Source organism: Eubalaena glacialis, chromosome 3 (assembly GCF_028564815.1).
Source record: "Eubalaena glacialis isolate mEubGla1 chromosome 3, mEubGla1.1.hap2.+ XY, whole genome shotgun sequence".
NCBI classification, from domain to species: Eukaryota; Metazoa; Chordata; class Mammalia; order Artiodactyla; family Balaenidae; genus Eubalaena; species Eubalaena glacialis.
In genome coordinates this window covers 151,337,970-151,354,591 of record NC_083718.1, presented here as the reverse complement: position 1 = coordinate 151,354,591, position 16,622 = coordinate 151,337,970, and the positions used below count along the sequence as shown (strand labels likewise).

The 16,622-nt window shown below is 39.0% G+C and overlaps 1 protein-coding gene across 4 annotated transcripts in view; it reads left to right on the top strand.

The window, feature by feature from the left end:
* ZFYVE9 (zinc finger FYVE-type containing 9) overlaps positions 1 to 16,622 on the top strand; it is a 185,743-nt gene that overhangs the window by 163,447 nt on the left and 5,674 nt on the right. For 3 of the 4 annotated variants that reach the window (XM_061184220.1, XM_061184219.1, XM_061184216.1), the window contains 3 exons: positions 9,380 to 9,530; positions 11,648 to 11,728; positions 14,689 to 14,851. In XM_061184220.1, coding sequence (XP_061040203.1) covers positions 9,380 to 9,530; positions 11,648 to 11,728; positions 14,689 to 14,851 — 395 coding nt within the window. The remainder of the gene's footprint in view (positions 1 to 9,379; positions 9,531 to 11,647; positions 11,729 to 14,688; positions 14,852 to 16,622) is intronic. The other variant, XM_061184218.1, reaches the window with a different exon arrangement.

Here is a 16,622-nt window from a genome sequence, read left to right as displayed (position 1 = left end):
AGGAGGTGCTGTTCCATTGATTATTAGCATAGCTGTTCCCAGTGTTATACATGGAAGACAGTATTTAACCACAGGTTAAATGAAAATATAAGGATCCCCAAGAAGGAGCCCTGGCTGCTCTCCCTCCAGTGACTGCACCAGGAAGTCACTGCTGAACACTGCATGTTCAGAGTAAGATTGTCTTCCCCTTCCTCCAGTGTCACTGCATGCCCATTGATAGGAGTGAACAGTGGCTTCAGAATGCTGTTTCTAGCCAAACCCCTTGCCTTCCCTATCTCCCAGCACTTACAAGCTTGCTGCCACTTTTGACTTTGAGACCACCAGCTCTAATCTCATTGTGTTCAAGCACCACAAGAAACCCTGGACTCCTTCGGCATCCCTCATCTCCCACAATTTAATTTCTATCTCCGTACATCCCTCTTTCTGACCCCATATTTCACTCATTTTGAAAAACTCAAGGGCTCAATCCCTGTAAGTTTTATTTATCTCTATCCATTTCCTTGGTGATCTATCCAATCTCCTGGCCTTAAATACTGTCTCTATACTGATGTCTTCCAAATATCTTCCTTCAGCCTGACTCTCTTCCCTGTTTTGTTAGACTTGATGTCTTTTTAAAAAATTAATTAATTAGGACTTCCCTGGTGGCACAGTGGTTAAGAATCCGCCTGCCAGTGCAGGGGACACGGGTTCGAGCCCTGGTCCGGGAAGATCCCACATGCCGCGGAGCAACCAAGTGCGCAAGCCACAACTACTGAGCCTGCGCTCTAGAGCCCATGAGCCACAACTACTGAGCCCATGTGCCATAACTACTGAAGCCTGCGCACCTAGAGCCCGAGCTCCGCAACAAGAGAAGCCACCGCAATGAGAAGCCCGCGCACTACAACGAAGAGTGGCCCCCACTTGCCGCAACTAGAGAAAGTCCACACATAGCAACGAAGACCCAACACAGCCAAAAATAAATAAATAAGTAAATAAAATTTTAAAAAAACAAATTAATTAATTAATTAATTAATTAATTTTGTTGGCTGTGCCGCGTGGCTTGCAGGATCTCAGTTCCCTGACCAGGGATTAAACCCAGACCACGTCAGTGGAAGCCTGGAATCCTAACCACTAGGCTACCAGGGAACTCCCTGACTTGAGTGTCTTATTGCCCACTTGACATCTCTACTTACATAGGCATCTCAAGCTTAGCAAGTTCCATTCTGACCTCCTGATCTTCCCTCAAAACCTCCTCTTCTTGCAGTCTTCCCTAAGTTAGTGGCAGTGCCATCCTTCCAGTTACCAGGCTCAGAACTTTGGAGTCATCTTTAAGGCTTCTTTCATATCCTATGTCCAATCTGTTAGAAAATTCTTTTGGCTCTACCTTCCAAATATATCTGGAATCCAACCACCTCTCAATCCTTGGGCCAGTCTTGGTCTCAGTTAATCTTGGATTTGTGTAGTGGTCTCCTAACTGGTCTTTTTTTCTTTTTTTAACATCTTTATTGGGGTATAATTGCTTTACAATGGTGTGTTAGTTTCTGCTTTATAACAAAGTGAATCAGCTATACATATACATATATCCCCATATCCCCTCCCTCTTGGCGTCTCCCTCCCACCCTCCCTACCCCACCCCTCTAGGTGGTCACAAAGCACCGAGCTGATCTCCCTGTGCTATGTGGCTGCTTCCCACTAGCTATCTGTTTTACATTTGGTAGTGTATATATGTCCATGCCACTCTCTCACTTCGTCCCAGCTTACCCTTCCCACTCCGTGTCCTCAAGTCCATTCTCTACATCTGCGTCTTTATTCCTGTCCTGCCCCTAGGTTCTTCAGAACCGTTTTGTTTGTTTGTTTTAGATTCCATATATATGTGTTAGCATGCAGTATTTGTTTTTCTCTTTCTAACTTACTTCACTCTGTATGACAGACTCTAGGTCCATCCACCTTGCTACAAATAACTCAATTTTGTTTCTTTTTATGGCTGAGTAATATTCCATTGTATATATGTGCCACATCTTCTTTATCCATTCATCTGTTGATGGACACTTAGGTTGCTTCCATGTCCTGGCTATTGTAAATAGAGCTGCAATGAACATGTGGTACATGACTGTTTTTGAATTATGGTTTTCTCAGGGTATATGCCCAGTAGTGGGATTGCTGGGTCATATGGTAGTTCTATTTTTAGTTTTTTAAGGAACCTCCATACTGTTCCACATAGTGGCTATATCAATTTACATTCCCACCAACAGTGCAAGAGGGTTCCCTTTACTCCACACCCTCTCTAACATTTATTGTTTGTAGATTTTTTGATGATGACCATTCTGACTGGTGTGAGGTGATACCTCATTGTAGTTTTGATTTGCATTTCTCTAATCATTAGTGATGTTGAGCATCCTTTCATGTCTAACTGGTCTTCTTATTGGTAGCCTTTCCCCCATCAGTTTATTTTCAACACGGCAGCCCAAGTGATCCTGTTAAAACTAAGTCAAATCATGTCACTTCTCTGCTCAAAATTCTTCAAAGATCTTTCATACCAGTCAGAACTATCACTGAAGTCTTCTATACCATTTGTACTTCTTAACCCATTACCTGTCTAACCTAACTTCTTATACCTCTCCCTTTTCAGTCACACTGTCCTTAATTAATGTTCGTTTAAACTGCCTGGCTTGCTAACATGCTACAACCACACAGCCATTGCACCAGCTATTCTAAATGCCTGTAAGGCTCTTCCTTACATATTCCCATGGCTTTTCCCTCACTTTTCAGTAAAACCTCTCCTAAGTATCCAATATTAAATTGCACTAGACAGTACTCCTAGTCCTCCTTCATGCTTTATTTTTCTGTATAGCACTTATCAATGTCTAACATTTAAAGTATTTTACTTATTTATTTAATTTTTTTTCCTCCCCCTCTACACACAAGAATTTAAGTTCTATGAGGGAAGATTTGTTTGTTCACACTGAATAAACCAAGTACTAACACAGTGCCTGGTACCCATTAGATGCTCATTGAGTATTTGCTACATGAATGAGTGAAGGTTCATGGTTCATGATGTGTAGACCCATAGGCCTGGAAGGTGGATGCCAGGTTCTAGACACAAGTGAACCCCAGCTAATTGGAAGGACAAATATTTATATCTTCCCTAAATATCTCCAGGGAAGGATATTCCTCCACCTGTCCCATTGTTATTCATTTCAGTGTTCCTTTCTCAGTTCTTTCTCTTCCTTTACTCATGCTTTTCTCTTTATCCAAAGTGTTCTTCCTCTGTACCTGATTTCAAAACCAATTCAAATGTTAAAGCTTTTAGGAAACCTTCCTAGAATTCTCCATTTTCCAGGCAGTATCACTCCTTCTTTCCTCTGTTCCCATCTTTTTTTTGGGGGGCTGCCTTTTCAGATTATTCTAAGCTGTAATGATTTCTGTTTCCTCTAAGTTTGTATAATATATTAATATTTGTACATCTTTTACAGTCTTTTTTAAAGTTTCTTTTCTTTTTTTTTTTTTTTTTCCACCGCGAGGCTTGCAGGATCTTAGTTCTCCGACCAGGGATCAAACCTGGGCCCCGGCAGTGAAAGCATCAAGTCCTAACCACTAGACCACCAGGAAATTCCCCTAGAACTGTATTTTTTTAATTGGTTTTTGTGATTGTGTGAATGGTTAGACTCTGGGGGTGGGAAACACAGGAAAATAAAGCTTATGTACTGCTTCACTTGGTATGTTAAAATGGTCCTTTTGATATAAGACCAAAGTAGAATTTAGCTCAGTGCCTGGCTCATGGTTGGCACTTCATAGATGTTATCGATTTTGCATATACTGTTGTTACAGAAGTTGCTTCCTGCCTGTTATCAGTATGTCATTGTCACTAATTTGTGAGCTCTTAGGAAGATCTGAATCCCATTATCTCATAAGATGTACTCAATTGAATTATTTGCTGCTGACTTGAAGGTTGCTTTACAATTTTATAAGCAGTGTGGAAGAGATGAGCGTACAAATTTTATTTAACAAACACTTGAGCTTATTATGCTCTTGGTGCTGTTCTAAGCACTTTATTAATATTAATTTGTTTAGTTCTCATCACATAAAATAGTTACTTTTTAAAATTTATTTTTATGTATTTATTTTTGGCTGCATTTGGGTCTTTGTGGCTGCGTGCAGGCTTTCTCTAGTTGTGGCGGGCAGGGGCTACTCTTCGTTGCGGTGCACGGGCTTCTCATTGTGGTGGTTTCTCACGTTACGGAGCACTGGCTCTAGGCGCTCAAGCTCAGTAGTTGTGGCTCACGGGCTCTAGAACACAGGCTCAGTAGTTGTGGAGCATGGGCTTCGTTGCTTCGTGGCATGTGGTATCTTCCCAGACCAGGGCTCGAACCCGTGTCGCCTGCATTGGCAGGCAGATTCTTTTTTTTTTTTAATTTTTTAATTTATTTTTGGCTGCATCGGGTCTTTGTTGCTGCACGTGGGCTCTCTCTAGTTGCAGCGAGTGGGGGCTACTCTTCATTGTGGTGCACAGGCTTCTCATTGCAGTGGCTTCTCTTGTTGCGGAGCGCGGCCCTAGGTGCACGGGCTTCAGTAGTTGTGGCATGTGGGCTCAGTAGTTGTGGCTCGCAGGCTCTAGAGCGCAGGCTCAGTAGTTGTGGTGCATGGGCTTAGTTGCTCCGCGGCATGTGGGATCTTCCCGGACCAGGGCTCGAACCCGTGTCCCCTGCATTGGCAGGCGGATTCTTAACCACTGCACCACCAGGGGAGCCCCCAGGCGGATTCTTAACCACTGCGCTACCAGGGAAGTCCCATGAAATAGTTACTTTTATTATCACATTTTACAGAGGAAGAAATTGGGACACAGAGAAATCAAGTAACTTGCCCAGTGACATACAGCTAGTTAGTAGCAAAGCCGGGATTGAAGTATAGGCAGTCTGGCTTGAATCCTTGCTATTAATCAGATCCAGGGCTGAATGTGGATGATGCCATATAAGAAATACGAAGAATGTGCTATGGCAGTTCAAAGAAGGGACTGGTCACATTAGTGTCTGATAGGGAATTAAAGAAGGCTACATGCAGGAGTTGGTGTTTTTCCTAAGCCTTGATTTGGGGTCAGCTTTTTCAGGTGCTTGGATATGGGAGAAGAAAAGGGAGACTAAAAAATTGCATATGCTAAAGCTCAGAGATGGAAAATGGAAGTAGTCCTGCTTGTAAGCATACAGTAGGAAGAGAGGTAATACAAGAAAGTTGGTTTGGGGTTAGAGCATAGGACGCTTGTGATTTGAATGGAGGACAAGGTGGGGAAGATGTGATATGATCAGAGCTGTGCTTTGTAAATGTGGGAACATTCTGTGTGGACTAAAAATTAATCAGTCAATCTAAGAAAGAAAAGAAAAATTTTATTTGAGCCAAATTGAGGATTATAACCCAGAACAGCATCTCAGAAAGCTCTGAGAAATGTTATGCTCATTAGAATTCAAAGCACAGTTATAAGTTTTTTGAGACAGAGTGCTCTACACTAAATTACATATTACTGACAGTTTACACAATCCAGATCTGCAAAAAATGGCCCCCTTACAAGATCCAGAAGCAATGTTATCTTTTAAGTGGTCTTGTTGGAGCTAGGAGAATGTTGCATTCATGGTTAAGCAGGTATTTCTGCCAGTGGGGAGGTTTGGTGGATGCATAATGCCGATTCACAGTGCACAGTAGTAGAGGGGAGAGAGGAGGCCAAAAGGCAGAGAGAATTTTTTATGTTTAAATTTTTCTTGTGTTGCCGTAAAATATGAATTTTATTTCACATGTGGAATGAGTCAGTGCTGCTAGAGACTGACTATAGATAAAACAGTTATAAAGTTGTTATTATATCCAGAAAAGAGGTAATTGGTCTTGAACTGCAGTGGCAATAGTGATAGGTCAAGAGATATTACAGAATTTGAATTGACAGAGTAGAGAAATGGCACAAATAAAATGGAAAATCCAGTATTTATATAACAAGTGTAAGTTTATTTTATGTTCAGTAAGATCCTTTGAATATCTGGGAAATTCTCCTTTTGGTATAAATGAACATAGTTTTAAGAGAAAAAAATCTGTTCATTCATTTCTAAAGAAATACGAAGTTTTTAAAATCTCATTGGGCTTGAAATTGACATCCAGGGAAATGATTTTCTTAGAGGCTAGCTAATTTATTTAGAATGTCTGAATCAAAAATATTTATTTATTAAAAAAAATTTTTTGGCCATGCCGTGCAGCTTGCAGGATATTAGCTCCCCGACCAGGGATTGAACCCAGGGCTTGGCAGTAAGAGCGCTGAGTCCTAACCACTGGACCGCCAGGGAATTCCTGAAAATATTTTTAATCTGTTCAATGTAGACAAAATTAGAAACACTTTAGCCTAATGATTTGGAAGAAATGATGGATATAATATTTTTTTAGAATTGCTGTATATGATTGTATCCGTTTCCTTCATGTGATACAAGTGTAAATTGCAAATGAGAACCTAAATTAGTCTACCTATTGACTTCCCTAAGTAGGAATCTTCTAGCTGACTTATCTTATTTGCAAAAACTTATTTAAAAGTAATCTTTGGAAAACCCTGATAGAACTGGTTTGTTTTAATGGGTTGATAAAAGTTAGTGTGAAGGGAATATTTAATTATTGTTTGGATGCCTCTGGCGATACAGCTATGTATTAAAATATTAACTTTGTAGGAGTTATAAACATAACAAAGTCAAACCAGGAGATGATGATATCTCAGAATTGTATCGATACAGTACCTAGAAGTAAATTTACCAAGGAGTAAAAGACTTGAAACCTGAAAAGTATAAAACTTGTTGAAAGAACTTGAAGAAGACCTAAATAAATGGGAAGACATCTCATGTTCATGTATTGGAAGACTTAATGTTGTTAATATGTCAATACTACCAAAGTGATCTACAGATCCAGTGCAAGCCCTATCAGAATTCCAGTGGCCTTTTTTTTTTTTTTTTGTAGAAATGGAAAGCCAGTATATTTTTTTTTTTTGTAGAAATGGAAAGCCAGTATTCAAATTCATTTGGAAATGCAAGGGACTCTGAAGCCAAAATAATCTTGTGAAAGAACAAAATTGGAGCCTACACACTTCCCAATTTCAAAACTTATTGCAAGGCTATTGTAATCAAAATAGTGTGGTATTGGCATGGAATAGAATTAAGGTCCCAGAAATAAATTCACACATTTATGGCCAGTTGATTTTGACAAGAATGCCAAGACTATTTAATGGTGAAAGAATAGTCTTCAACAAATGGTACTAGGACAACTGAATATCCACATGTAAAAAGAATTAAGTTGTACCCTTACTTCAAACCATGAACAAAGTTTAACTCAAAGTGGATCAATGACCTAAATATAAGAGCTAAATCCATAAAGCTCTTAGAAAAAAACATGAGGGTAAGTTTTCATGACCTTTGATTTGGCAGTGGATTTTTAGATATGACACCAAAAGCACAAGCAAAAAAAGAAAAAAATACATAAATTGGACTTAGTAAAAATTAAAACCATTTGTGCATCCAAGGACATTAACAAGAAAGTGAAAAGACAACCAATACAATGGGAGAAAATATTTGCAATCTATATATCTGTTAAGGATCTGGTCTCTAGATCTAGAATATGTAAAGAACTCTTATAACTCAACACAAAAGACAAACAGTCCAATTTAAAAACGAGCAAAGGACTTAAAGAGACATTTCTCCAAAGAAGATATACAAATGGCCAACAAGCACTTGAAAAGATGCTTAATGTCATCAGTCACTAGGGAAATGCAAATCAAAACCACAATGAGGTACTCCTTCATACCTACTAGGATGGCTATAAAAAACAACAACAACAGTGGAAAATAACAAGTGTTGACAAGGCTGCAGAGAAATTAGGAACCTAGTACATTGTTGGTGGAAATTTTAAATGGTTCATCCACTGTGAAAAACATTTTGGCAGCTACTCAAAAAGTTAAACATAGAATTACCATATGACCCGGTAATTCTACCCCTAGTATATATTCCGAAGTATTGAAAACAGTTCCTCTTAACAAGTACATGTACACACATTTTCATAGTAGCACTATTCACAATAGCCAAAAGGCCGACATAGCCCAAACATTCATGGATGGATGGTTAAACAAATTGTAGTGTATATGCACAATGAAATATTATTCAGCCATAAAAGGGAATGAAGTATTGATATATGCTATACCATGGATGAGCTCCCAAAACATTATGCTAAGTGAAAGAAGCTGGACACAGTAGTCACATATTACATGGTTCCATTTATATGAAATATCCAGAATACAGACAGAATGCAGATTGGTGGTTGGAGGGGGGAATGGGAAGAAACTGGTTAATGAGTAAGGGATTTTACTTTGGAATGAATGATGGAAGTGTTTTGGAACTAGATAACGCTTGAAGAGCGTTGTGAATGTACTAAATGCCACTGAGTTGTTCACTTTAAAATGGTTAATTTTATGTCGTGAATTTCATTTCAATACATTTTTTGAGTATAGTGATACAAGAATATAAAAGGTATCAGAACACTCATCTGCTGTTTTTCACACTGCAGTTTATAATGTAAGAAGAAGAGGGGAGTAAAAGAAAATAAAAGTTTTAAACTAGAGTTTTCAAAAGATCAAAGCCATTTAAAAAGATTGAATTAGAAAGTTTAACAAATGATGACATGAAGGAAAAAATGGGGATAAAAACAAACGAATAAATTATCATTAGCCTATTTCAACGAGAAGCCAGATTTAACATCAAGATTGTATAAGCTCAGATTTATTTACTAGATACAAAGTGGTGGCCGATGAGTTTTTCCAGGTTAGGTTCAGAATTATCACCTTAAATCTCTTTATAAGAACAAAGCAAAATATTAGTAAGTGATTTCATTGAAGATATCAAACATAAGTTAATAAAACTAAGAAATAATGGAGTTCATATATTTGTAGAGGAAAGCACTCCTTTGTATGGATGTAGAAAAAGAAGACAAGATAGACTTAAATGTGGGACATTCTTTTGACTTAGAATTTCAGTGTATATATATTCTCAGAGAATCCAGTGGATAGGAGAAACTATTGTAATTAGCTAAACTAATTTTAGTTACTTGAGTTTAGTGCAGCAATAAAAAGACAGAAAATGAATGCAAAATGTCATGTGTTTGGGTTGTAATATAAATCACCTATAAACTATAGAGAGAATTCAACAAGTATGTGAATTTTTACTAATAGTGACTGATTTTTCACTTTGTTTTCATTATTTGGTAGCTTCTTTGTCACTTTAATTAAATAATAATATTCTCTTTTGTCTTTGAGAAGTTGTGGAGTTGTGCTATGTCAGACACACCAAAAAATGCCCATTCTTGGCAGAATAAGAAAGTTAGCCTTCTTCTTTGATTGCAGATGATGAAAGCCATGAACAAGTCCAATGAGCATGTCCTGGCAGGAGGTGCCTGCTTCAATGAGAAGGCAGACTCTCATCTCGTGTGTGTCCAGAATGATGATGGCAACTATCAGACCCAGGCTATCAGTATTCACAATCAACCCAGAAAGGGTGAGTGTTTGAGCTGATTGAGGTTATAAGAATGGAAGATTGTACTGGAACTGGAGAGTTGGATATCTCAGCCCCATAACACTCACTGTCAGAATAGGTGACCACAGTTTGATTAAATTAACCTTTCCAAGCTTATTCTTTAGGAGTATGTTGACTACCCAGACTTAGAGTTGCAAATGGGATCTCTGTTATTGAGGGGAGCATCTTGAAAATACTGCCTCAGGATACTGACAGAGCCAGCATTGATATTTGAAGGTAGAAGACTAGGCCCCATGGTGAGAATATGCTTAGGTAGATTTAGAGCTTTTTGAATGACCATACCCAAAGAATGTTAATTAAATTAATAGGTTGACAGGATTCTGAAGGAAGCCTTCTAGATTCGGTGGTACTCAGAATGTGGTCCCATCACTTAGGAGATTGTTAGCGATGAAGACTCCATACCCCAGATCTGCTAAGTCAGAATTTGTGTTTTAACACAATTGCTGTGTGATTCAAATACATATTAGAATTTAAGAAGCATTGCTCAATGTGCCATTTCCTAAAGTGTCTTATCAGCTTCTATGGTTTTTTAAAATATTCACATAAATAAAAGTTTCGCTTATTATATTAGACTGAGAAATCCTATGTTAAACAAGTTTAAGCAGATTTCTTTACTGCAGGACTTTTCAGAGCCTTTAACAAACTGATGTGTATTGTGATTTTACAAAAGCAGGATAGTGCCTAGACCTTCCCAAATTTATTTGACCATGAATCTTTTTTTCCCTCAGAATATCTCCTAAAGCTAGCTTTCTTTAGTATGCTTTATGAAACACTTCTCTAGTAGACATACTGTAGGTCATTGTCTTCAGTATATTTTTTAAATCAGTTGTTTAGTAAAGGCATAAAAGGTACTGAGCACATGTATATTCAAATATAATATCTAAAATAGGTTGGTGATAAATCCACTATGCTCCCTATTAGTCAAATCATATCTATAATATTTGAATAAGTTCTGGATATCATTAACGTAATTGGTGATAAAACTAGAGGGTCTTCAGAGGATGATTCAAGGCCTGTGAGAAGTTTAGAAACTAGGTCAAAGGAAGACCTCTTGAATAAAGTATAAATGTTTAACCTGGAAAAGTACAGATTGAAAGAGGGTGAAAAATAGCTATCTCTATTTTTAAGGTTTTCTATTATGTGGAAATAATATTCACCTTACCCTCTATAGCTACAAAAGACCAAAACCAGCACCAGTAGGTGAAAGCTACAAGGATCTAGATTTGGGCTCAATTTGAGAGCACACTCTGTAACACTGAGAGCTATCCAGAAATAGAAATGGTTGCCTTGTGCTTTGTGGGCTCCCTGTCACTAGGAGTCTCTGACAAAGGCTGGATCACCTACCCATTAGAGATACTGTAGGGCCAATGGGTAGGAAGGTGGAATAGCTCAGTCCAGTTTAAGATGTGGAGAAATAAAAAGTGTAGTGCAGTTTTCATAAAGCTAAATGTAATTAAATATCCTTTCTTTCATGAAGAGGTGTTTGTCTTTTAAATAGGTGTTTGTTTTTTTGTTTTGTTTTGTTTTTTGGTGTTTGTTTTTTTAATAGCTCCACTTGGTAAATAAAATAGTTGGCAACCATATCTCCATATTCAAAATATATTTGATCTAAAAAAAGCAATGAATTAGATGAGGGGTCAGCAAACTTTTCCTGTGAATATGATAAATATTTTAGGCTTTGCAGGCCTGTGGTCTTTGTCGCCAGCACTCTGGCATCATACTTCAAAAACTGCCATAGACAATATGTAAATGAATGGATATGGCTGTGTTCAAATAAAATTTTGTTTACAAAACCAAGCTGCAAACCAAGCCCTAATCTTGACCACTAAGATTTCTTTGCTTCTTGATTGAAGGAAGCACAAAACAGAATGGGAGAGTATATCTTAAAACCTCATTCTCTAAGCTATCATTAGTATTTGAATAATTGGTTACTTGTATATTGTGGTGTATAGAGTCGGTGTTGTTTGTTTTCTGTATGATGATGGTTGGAGTTCCCAACTACCAAATATTTCATTATTATTTTCAACCCCTCCAACTCAGAGTCTTTCTTCACTAAACTATTTCTATTGCTATTTTAGTGACTGGTGCCAGTTTCTTTGTGTTCAGTGGCGCTCTGAAATCCTCTTCAGGATATCTTGCCAAGTCCAGTATTGTGGAAGGTAAAGAATGAGTTATCTACTGCATGTACATTAGTTCAGTCCTAACTGTACAACTGGAAAACAAGGGACATTAAAGGAAGCCTTGACACTTCTGCCGTAGACTTTTTTTTTTTTGGATTGACGTCTAATTCCAGCTAGTCTCATTTGTGCTACCTGTCAGTTCTAAACAAATGAATTAATCTGAATACTTTCTTTTTTTTTTAATAAATGTATGTATGTATGTATGTATGTATGTGTGTATTTATTTATTTATTTATGGCTGCATTGGGTCTTCGTTGCTGCATGTGGGCTTTCTCTAGTTGGGGCGAGCAGGGGCTACTCTTCCTTGCGGTGCGCGGGCTTCTCATTGCAGTGGCTTCTGTTGTTGCGGAGCACAGGCTCTAGGCACGCGGGCTTCAGTAGTTGTGGCACACAGGCTCAGTAGTTGTGGCTCGCGGGCTCTAGAGCACAGGCTCAGTAGTTGTGGCACAGGGCTTAGTTGCTCCGTGGCATGTGGTATCTTCCCGGACCAGGGCTTGAACCTATGTCCCCTGCATTGGCAGGCAGACTCCCAACCACTGCGCCACCAGGGAAGTCCTGCCATAGACTTCTGACTCCTATTATTTATTCAATAGCATCTCACTCTTCAGCTAATTAAAACTGTCATAAGGTTGCCTAGCTCTCCAAAGAAGGGGGTAAGTGGTAGAGATATCATGGGACACCGACATAAAAGTTAAGAGTTGGCTTTTCAGAGCTCTGGAATAAGGTACCCAAAGGGTCATAGTCTGAATTCAGGTATATCACTGGGTATGAATCTGTAAATATGTAGATGAAGTTCAGCCCCAATTACCCACAAGAATGCTGCAATCACCATTTGGTGTACAGAATGGGATTCATTTGCTGCTGGTTTGCTATAATTGACGTGACACATATCCTGACAAAAGTTAATTAAATGAAATTTAATGAAAGGCTAATGAGCATATTGTTTATTTTCTTTAATTGATTTTTGTAATTTATTTTATTGAAGTTTAGTTGATTTATAATGTATTAATTTCTGCTGTACAGCAAAGTGATTCAGATATAATATATATATACACACACACACACACACACACACACACACATACACACATTCTTTTTCATATTCTTTTCCATTATGGTTTATCACAGGATATTTATTTTCTTTGTCAACTATTCTTCACTGTTTTTTGATCTAGTTACTCTTGTTGTATAACAAATTAAACCAGAATTTAATGGCTCAAAACAACGATTTTATCATGCTCACTGATTCCTCTGGGTCTGCCCTTGACAGGGCAATGCAGGGTTGGCTTGACCCTGCTCAGTGATGTCTGGGGCCTCAGTTGGGATGACTTGAAGGTTGGTGATTACTTGATGGCCGGGAGCTAGAATTATCTGAAAGTTTTTTGACTCACAAGTCTGGGGCCTGTGCTGGGATGATTTAAAGACTAGGAGTAATGACCAGAGTCCTTATCATTGGACTCCTTAGCATGCAGCTTTGGGATAGTTGGACTTATTATATGGTGCCTCAGAACTCTCAAGCACAACTGCTCCAGCACAAGGCAGCAGCCGCATTGGTTTTTATGACCCAGCCTTGAAAGTCACACAGTGTCATTTCCACCATCCTCTAGTGTTGGAAGTGATCATAAGCCTGCTCAAGGGGAGAGAAGTTAGACTTCATTTCTTGATGGGGAAATGGAAAGGTAGCATTGTAGAAAAGCATGTGAGACGGGACATATAGTGGTCATCTTTGGAAAATATAGTCTGCACACACAGTGACAGGTTTTCATTTCCACAGTAGCTCACTCCAGCACCCTAAGAACACTTTTTCCTGAGGGAAGATTCCATTGTGTTAACTGAAATACATAGATAATCTTATGTGTGTTAAAAGAGATTGACTTTGATCTCCTCTATTGGTAAACTTAATAAAACAGCAAGTGAAGAGCAAAGTATGCTATTATACTACATAGCAGAAACACTGTATTAAGAAATTAAGAAATCTAGGAGCTAAGCAGTTCTTTGGTCTTAAATGACTAATTAATGCCTATGTGATCAAATATTGACTACCTTTGAAATGGTGTCTTTACAAGGTGATTAAAAAGCACCCCTTCAATGTTGTCAAAATGATAAATTGAACTGACACAGATTCTTACAAATGCAAAGCAATGTATTTAAAAGTTATATTTATGTCTTTGGGTTGGGAATTTCTTAGGCCTTACACTTCACTGTGTGTGTCAGTAGAGTAATTAGCTGCCTATTTATGAAATTTTTATTGAAGCTCTTTAGAAATTATTCTAGCTGAGAAAATTTTGTGTCAACGAAGCAGGGTAATTGCTCAGCATGTGACAACTTTCTCCCTCAATTTCAGTATTTGCCTTTGACTCAGGTAGGTAGCAGCCCCAAAATAGTTATCATCTGTTGGCTACATGGTAGCCCATATAAAACACATGTGGTAGGTTTGCCTTATTGCTAGTCAATAAATGGATTTATTCCCCATCCCACTGCTGTAGTGTATTCAGTGATTTATTTAACAAACTGGCTTTCACTGTATGCAGTCATAGTAAGGCGAGAGATGCAAACGAATAAATATGATCAAAGCATGATAGATGCATCAGTGGAAACACGAACAAAATCCTCTGTGTGTCCAGAAGAGGGACGTGACCATGTGTAAGTTTTCCCTTTGAGCAGTCTCAGGACAAACTTCGTTGTGCCTGAAGTGAAATCAACAGGCAAGTGTTTTAAGCAGAATCCATCTTGGCATTTGCTCCTCATAACACTTTCGATGAGTAAGAGGTTCAGCTCAAAGAACAAAACCTCTTTGTATCTGTCAGCTTCAGAGAACAGAACAGAGTTTTACATTTAATCCTAGAGGGATTTGCTAGATGCTAGGTACAGGGTTTCACCTGCCCTTCTACCTGGCTTTGCATTGTTTCCATCTGTGTTGTCTTGGTGCTGATTCTCAGATGGTGTTATGGTCCAGATCACTGCAGAGAACATGGATGCGTTGAGGCAGGCGCTGCGGGAGATGAAGGACTTCACCGTCACCTGTGGCAAGGCAGATGCCGAGGATCCCCAGGAGCACATCCACATCCAGTGGGTGGATGACGACAAGAATGTCAACAAGGGGTAAATGCGGCGACCTTCCCCCCTTGTGGCATTTCGTTATGGGCTAGGCTCTGGGTTTTGTCTATACTGGTGTTTTATAACTTTACTAAAAGCCCTGCCTAAGAAGAAAAGACTGCTTTGTATCATAACATGGAATTTTAAATTTCTGGTTTCTTGGCTTAATTTCTGAAGGAGTTTCTGTGCATATTTTTGAAGGGAGGAGGAAGGAAGGAGTTGATGAAACAAAACAATCCCTTCAAAGTTTTTGAGATAATAGTAAAACCTAAGCCTTTTTTGGTTTACAAAACACTTTTGCTAATTTTGTTTCATTTGATATAACAACTAGTATTGTTATTTCTATATTACAGATGAGTAAATAAACACCAAAAGGATAAATGACTCCATAAAGCTAGGAAGTGGCAGGGCTAGGACTGAAAACCACCTCCTTGGGCTTCAGGTCCTATACTCTTCTCTAGTACATGGCAACTCTCTTCTGATGGTTTAAGCCTAGACCTTTGAGTCATCTTTGACGCTTTTGTCTCACACCCTACACCTAGTCCAACAGTAAATCCTGTTAGTTTTACTTTAAAATATTTCCAGAATCGTACTTCTTCTCACTACCCCTGCTGCCATCATTTGGTCTGCATTATTGCAGTCGCCTCCTAATTGGTTTCATTGTTTCTAGTCTTGGCCTCCTCCTTCCCCCCAGCCTAATCAATTTCCAGTACAGCAGCCAGAGCATTGTCACTTCTTTGCTCAAAACCCACCACTGGCTTCCAGTGTCATTAAGGGTAAAAGCCAAAGTCTTTTACGACATACAAGGCCTTACACAATCCCTCCACCCACTTCTCAGAAGCAACACCTGGCTTCTTGCTTGAATACATCAGCTGTGCTTCTGCCCTCAGACCTTTGTACCTTCTGTTTTCTCAACTTATACCCTGTTCCTATATAGCCACAAGTTACTCCCTCCCTGCTTCAAGTTTTTTCTAAAATGTCACTTTCTCAATAAGGCCTTCCCTGGCCAGCCTACTACATTATAAGCCTCTCATACACATTTCTTCCCTCCCCTGAATTATATTTAAGAGCACCTATAACTCTCTAACATATATTTTTACTTATTTATTTTATTATATTGCCCCTGGGATGTAAGCTCCATGAGGGCAGAAATTTTTGCTGATTTATTTACTTCTGTGTCACCAGCACCTAAAACACTGTCCAGCACCAAGCAGTTCTTTTTTTTTCTTTCTTTTTAAATTAATTATTTATTTTTGGCTGCGTTGGGTCTTCGTTGCTGCGTGCAGGCTTTCTCTAGTTGTGGAGAGCAGGGGCCACTCTTCGCTGCCATGTGTGGGCTTCTCATTGCAGTGGCTTCTCTTGTTGTGGAGCATGGGCTCTAGGCGCAGGCTTCAGTAGTTGTGGCGCTCGGGCTCAACAGTTGTGGCTTGCAGGCTCTAGAGCGCAGGCTTAGTAGCTCCGCGGCATGTGGGATCTTCCCAGACCAGGGCTCGAACCCGTGTTCCCTCTATTGGCAGGCGATTCCCAACCACTGCGTCACCAGGGAAGTCCCCCAAGTAGGTGCTTTAAAAAACTGATTAATTGAATAAATATGTCATACTTCATTGTATTAAGCTTTCTCCCATTCATCCTTCAGGCAATAACTCTATGTGTGGGCTTCTGAAAATACAAAAATGAAGTCCACATGGTCCTTGCTGACAGGTGACTTAGTCTGGTTTTGAACATAGTTATAAATAAGTCCACCAAAGTTCGGAAGACGCTCATAGAAAACTCTGTA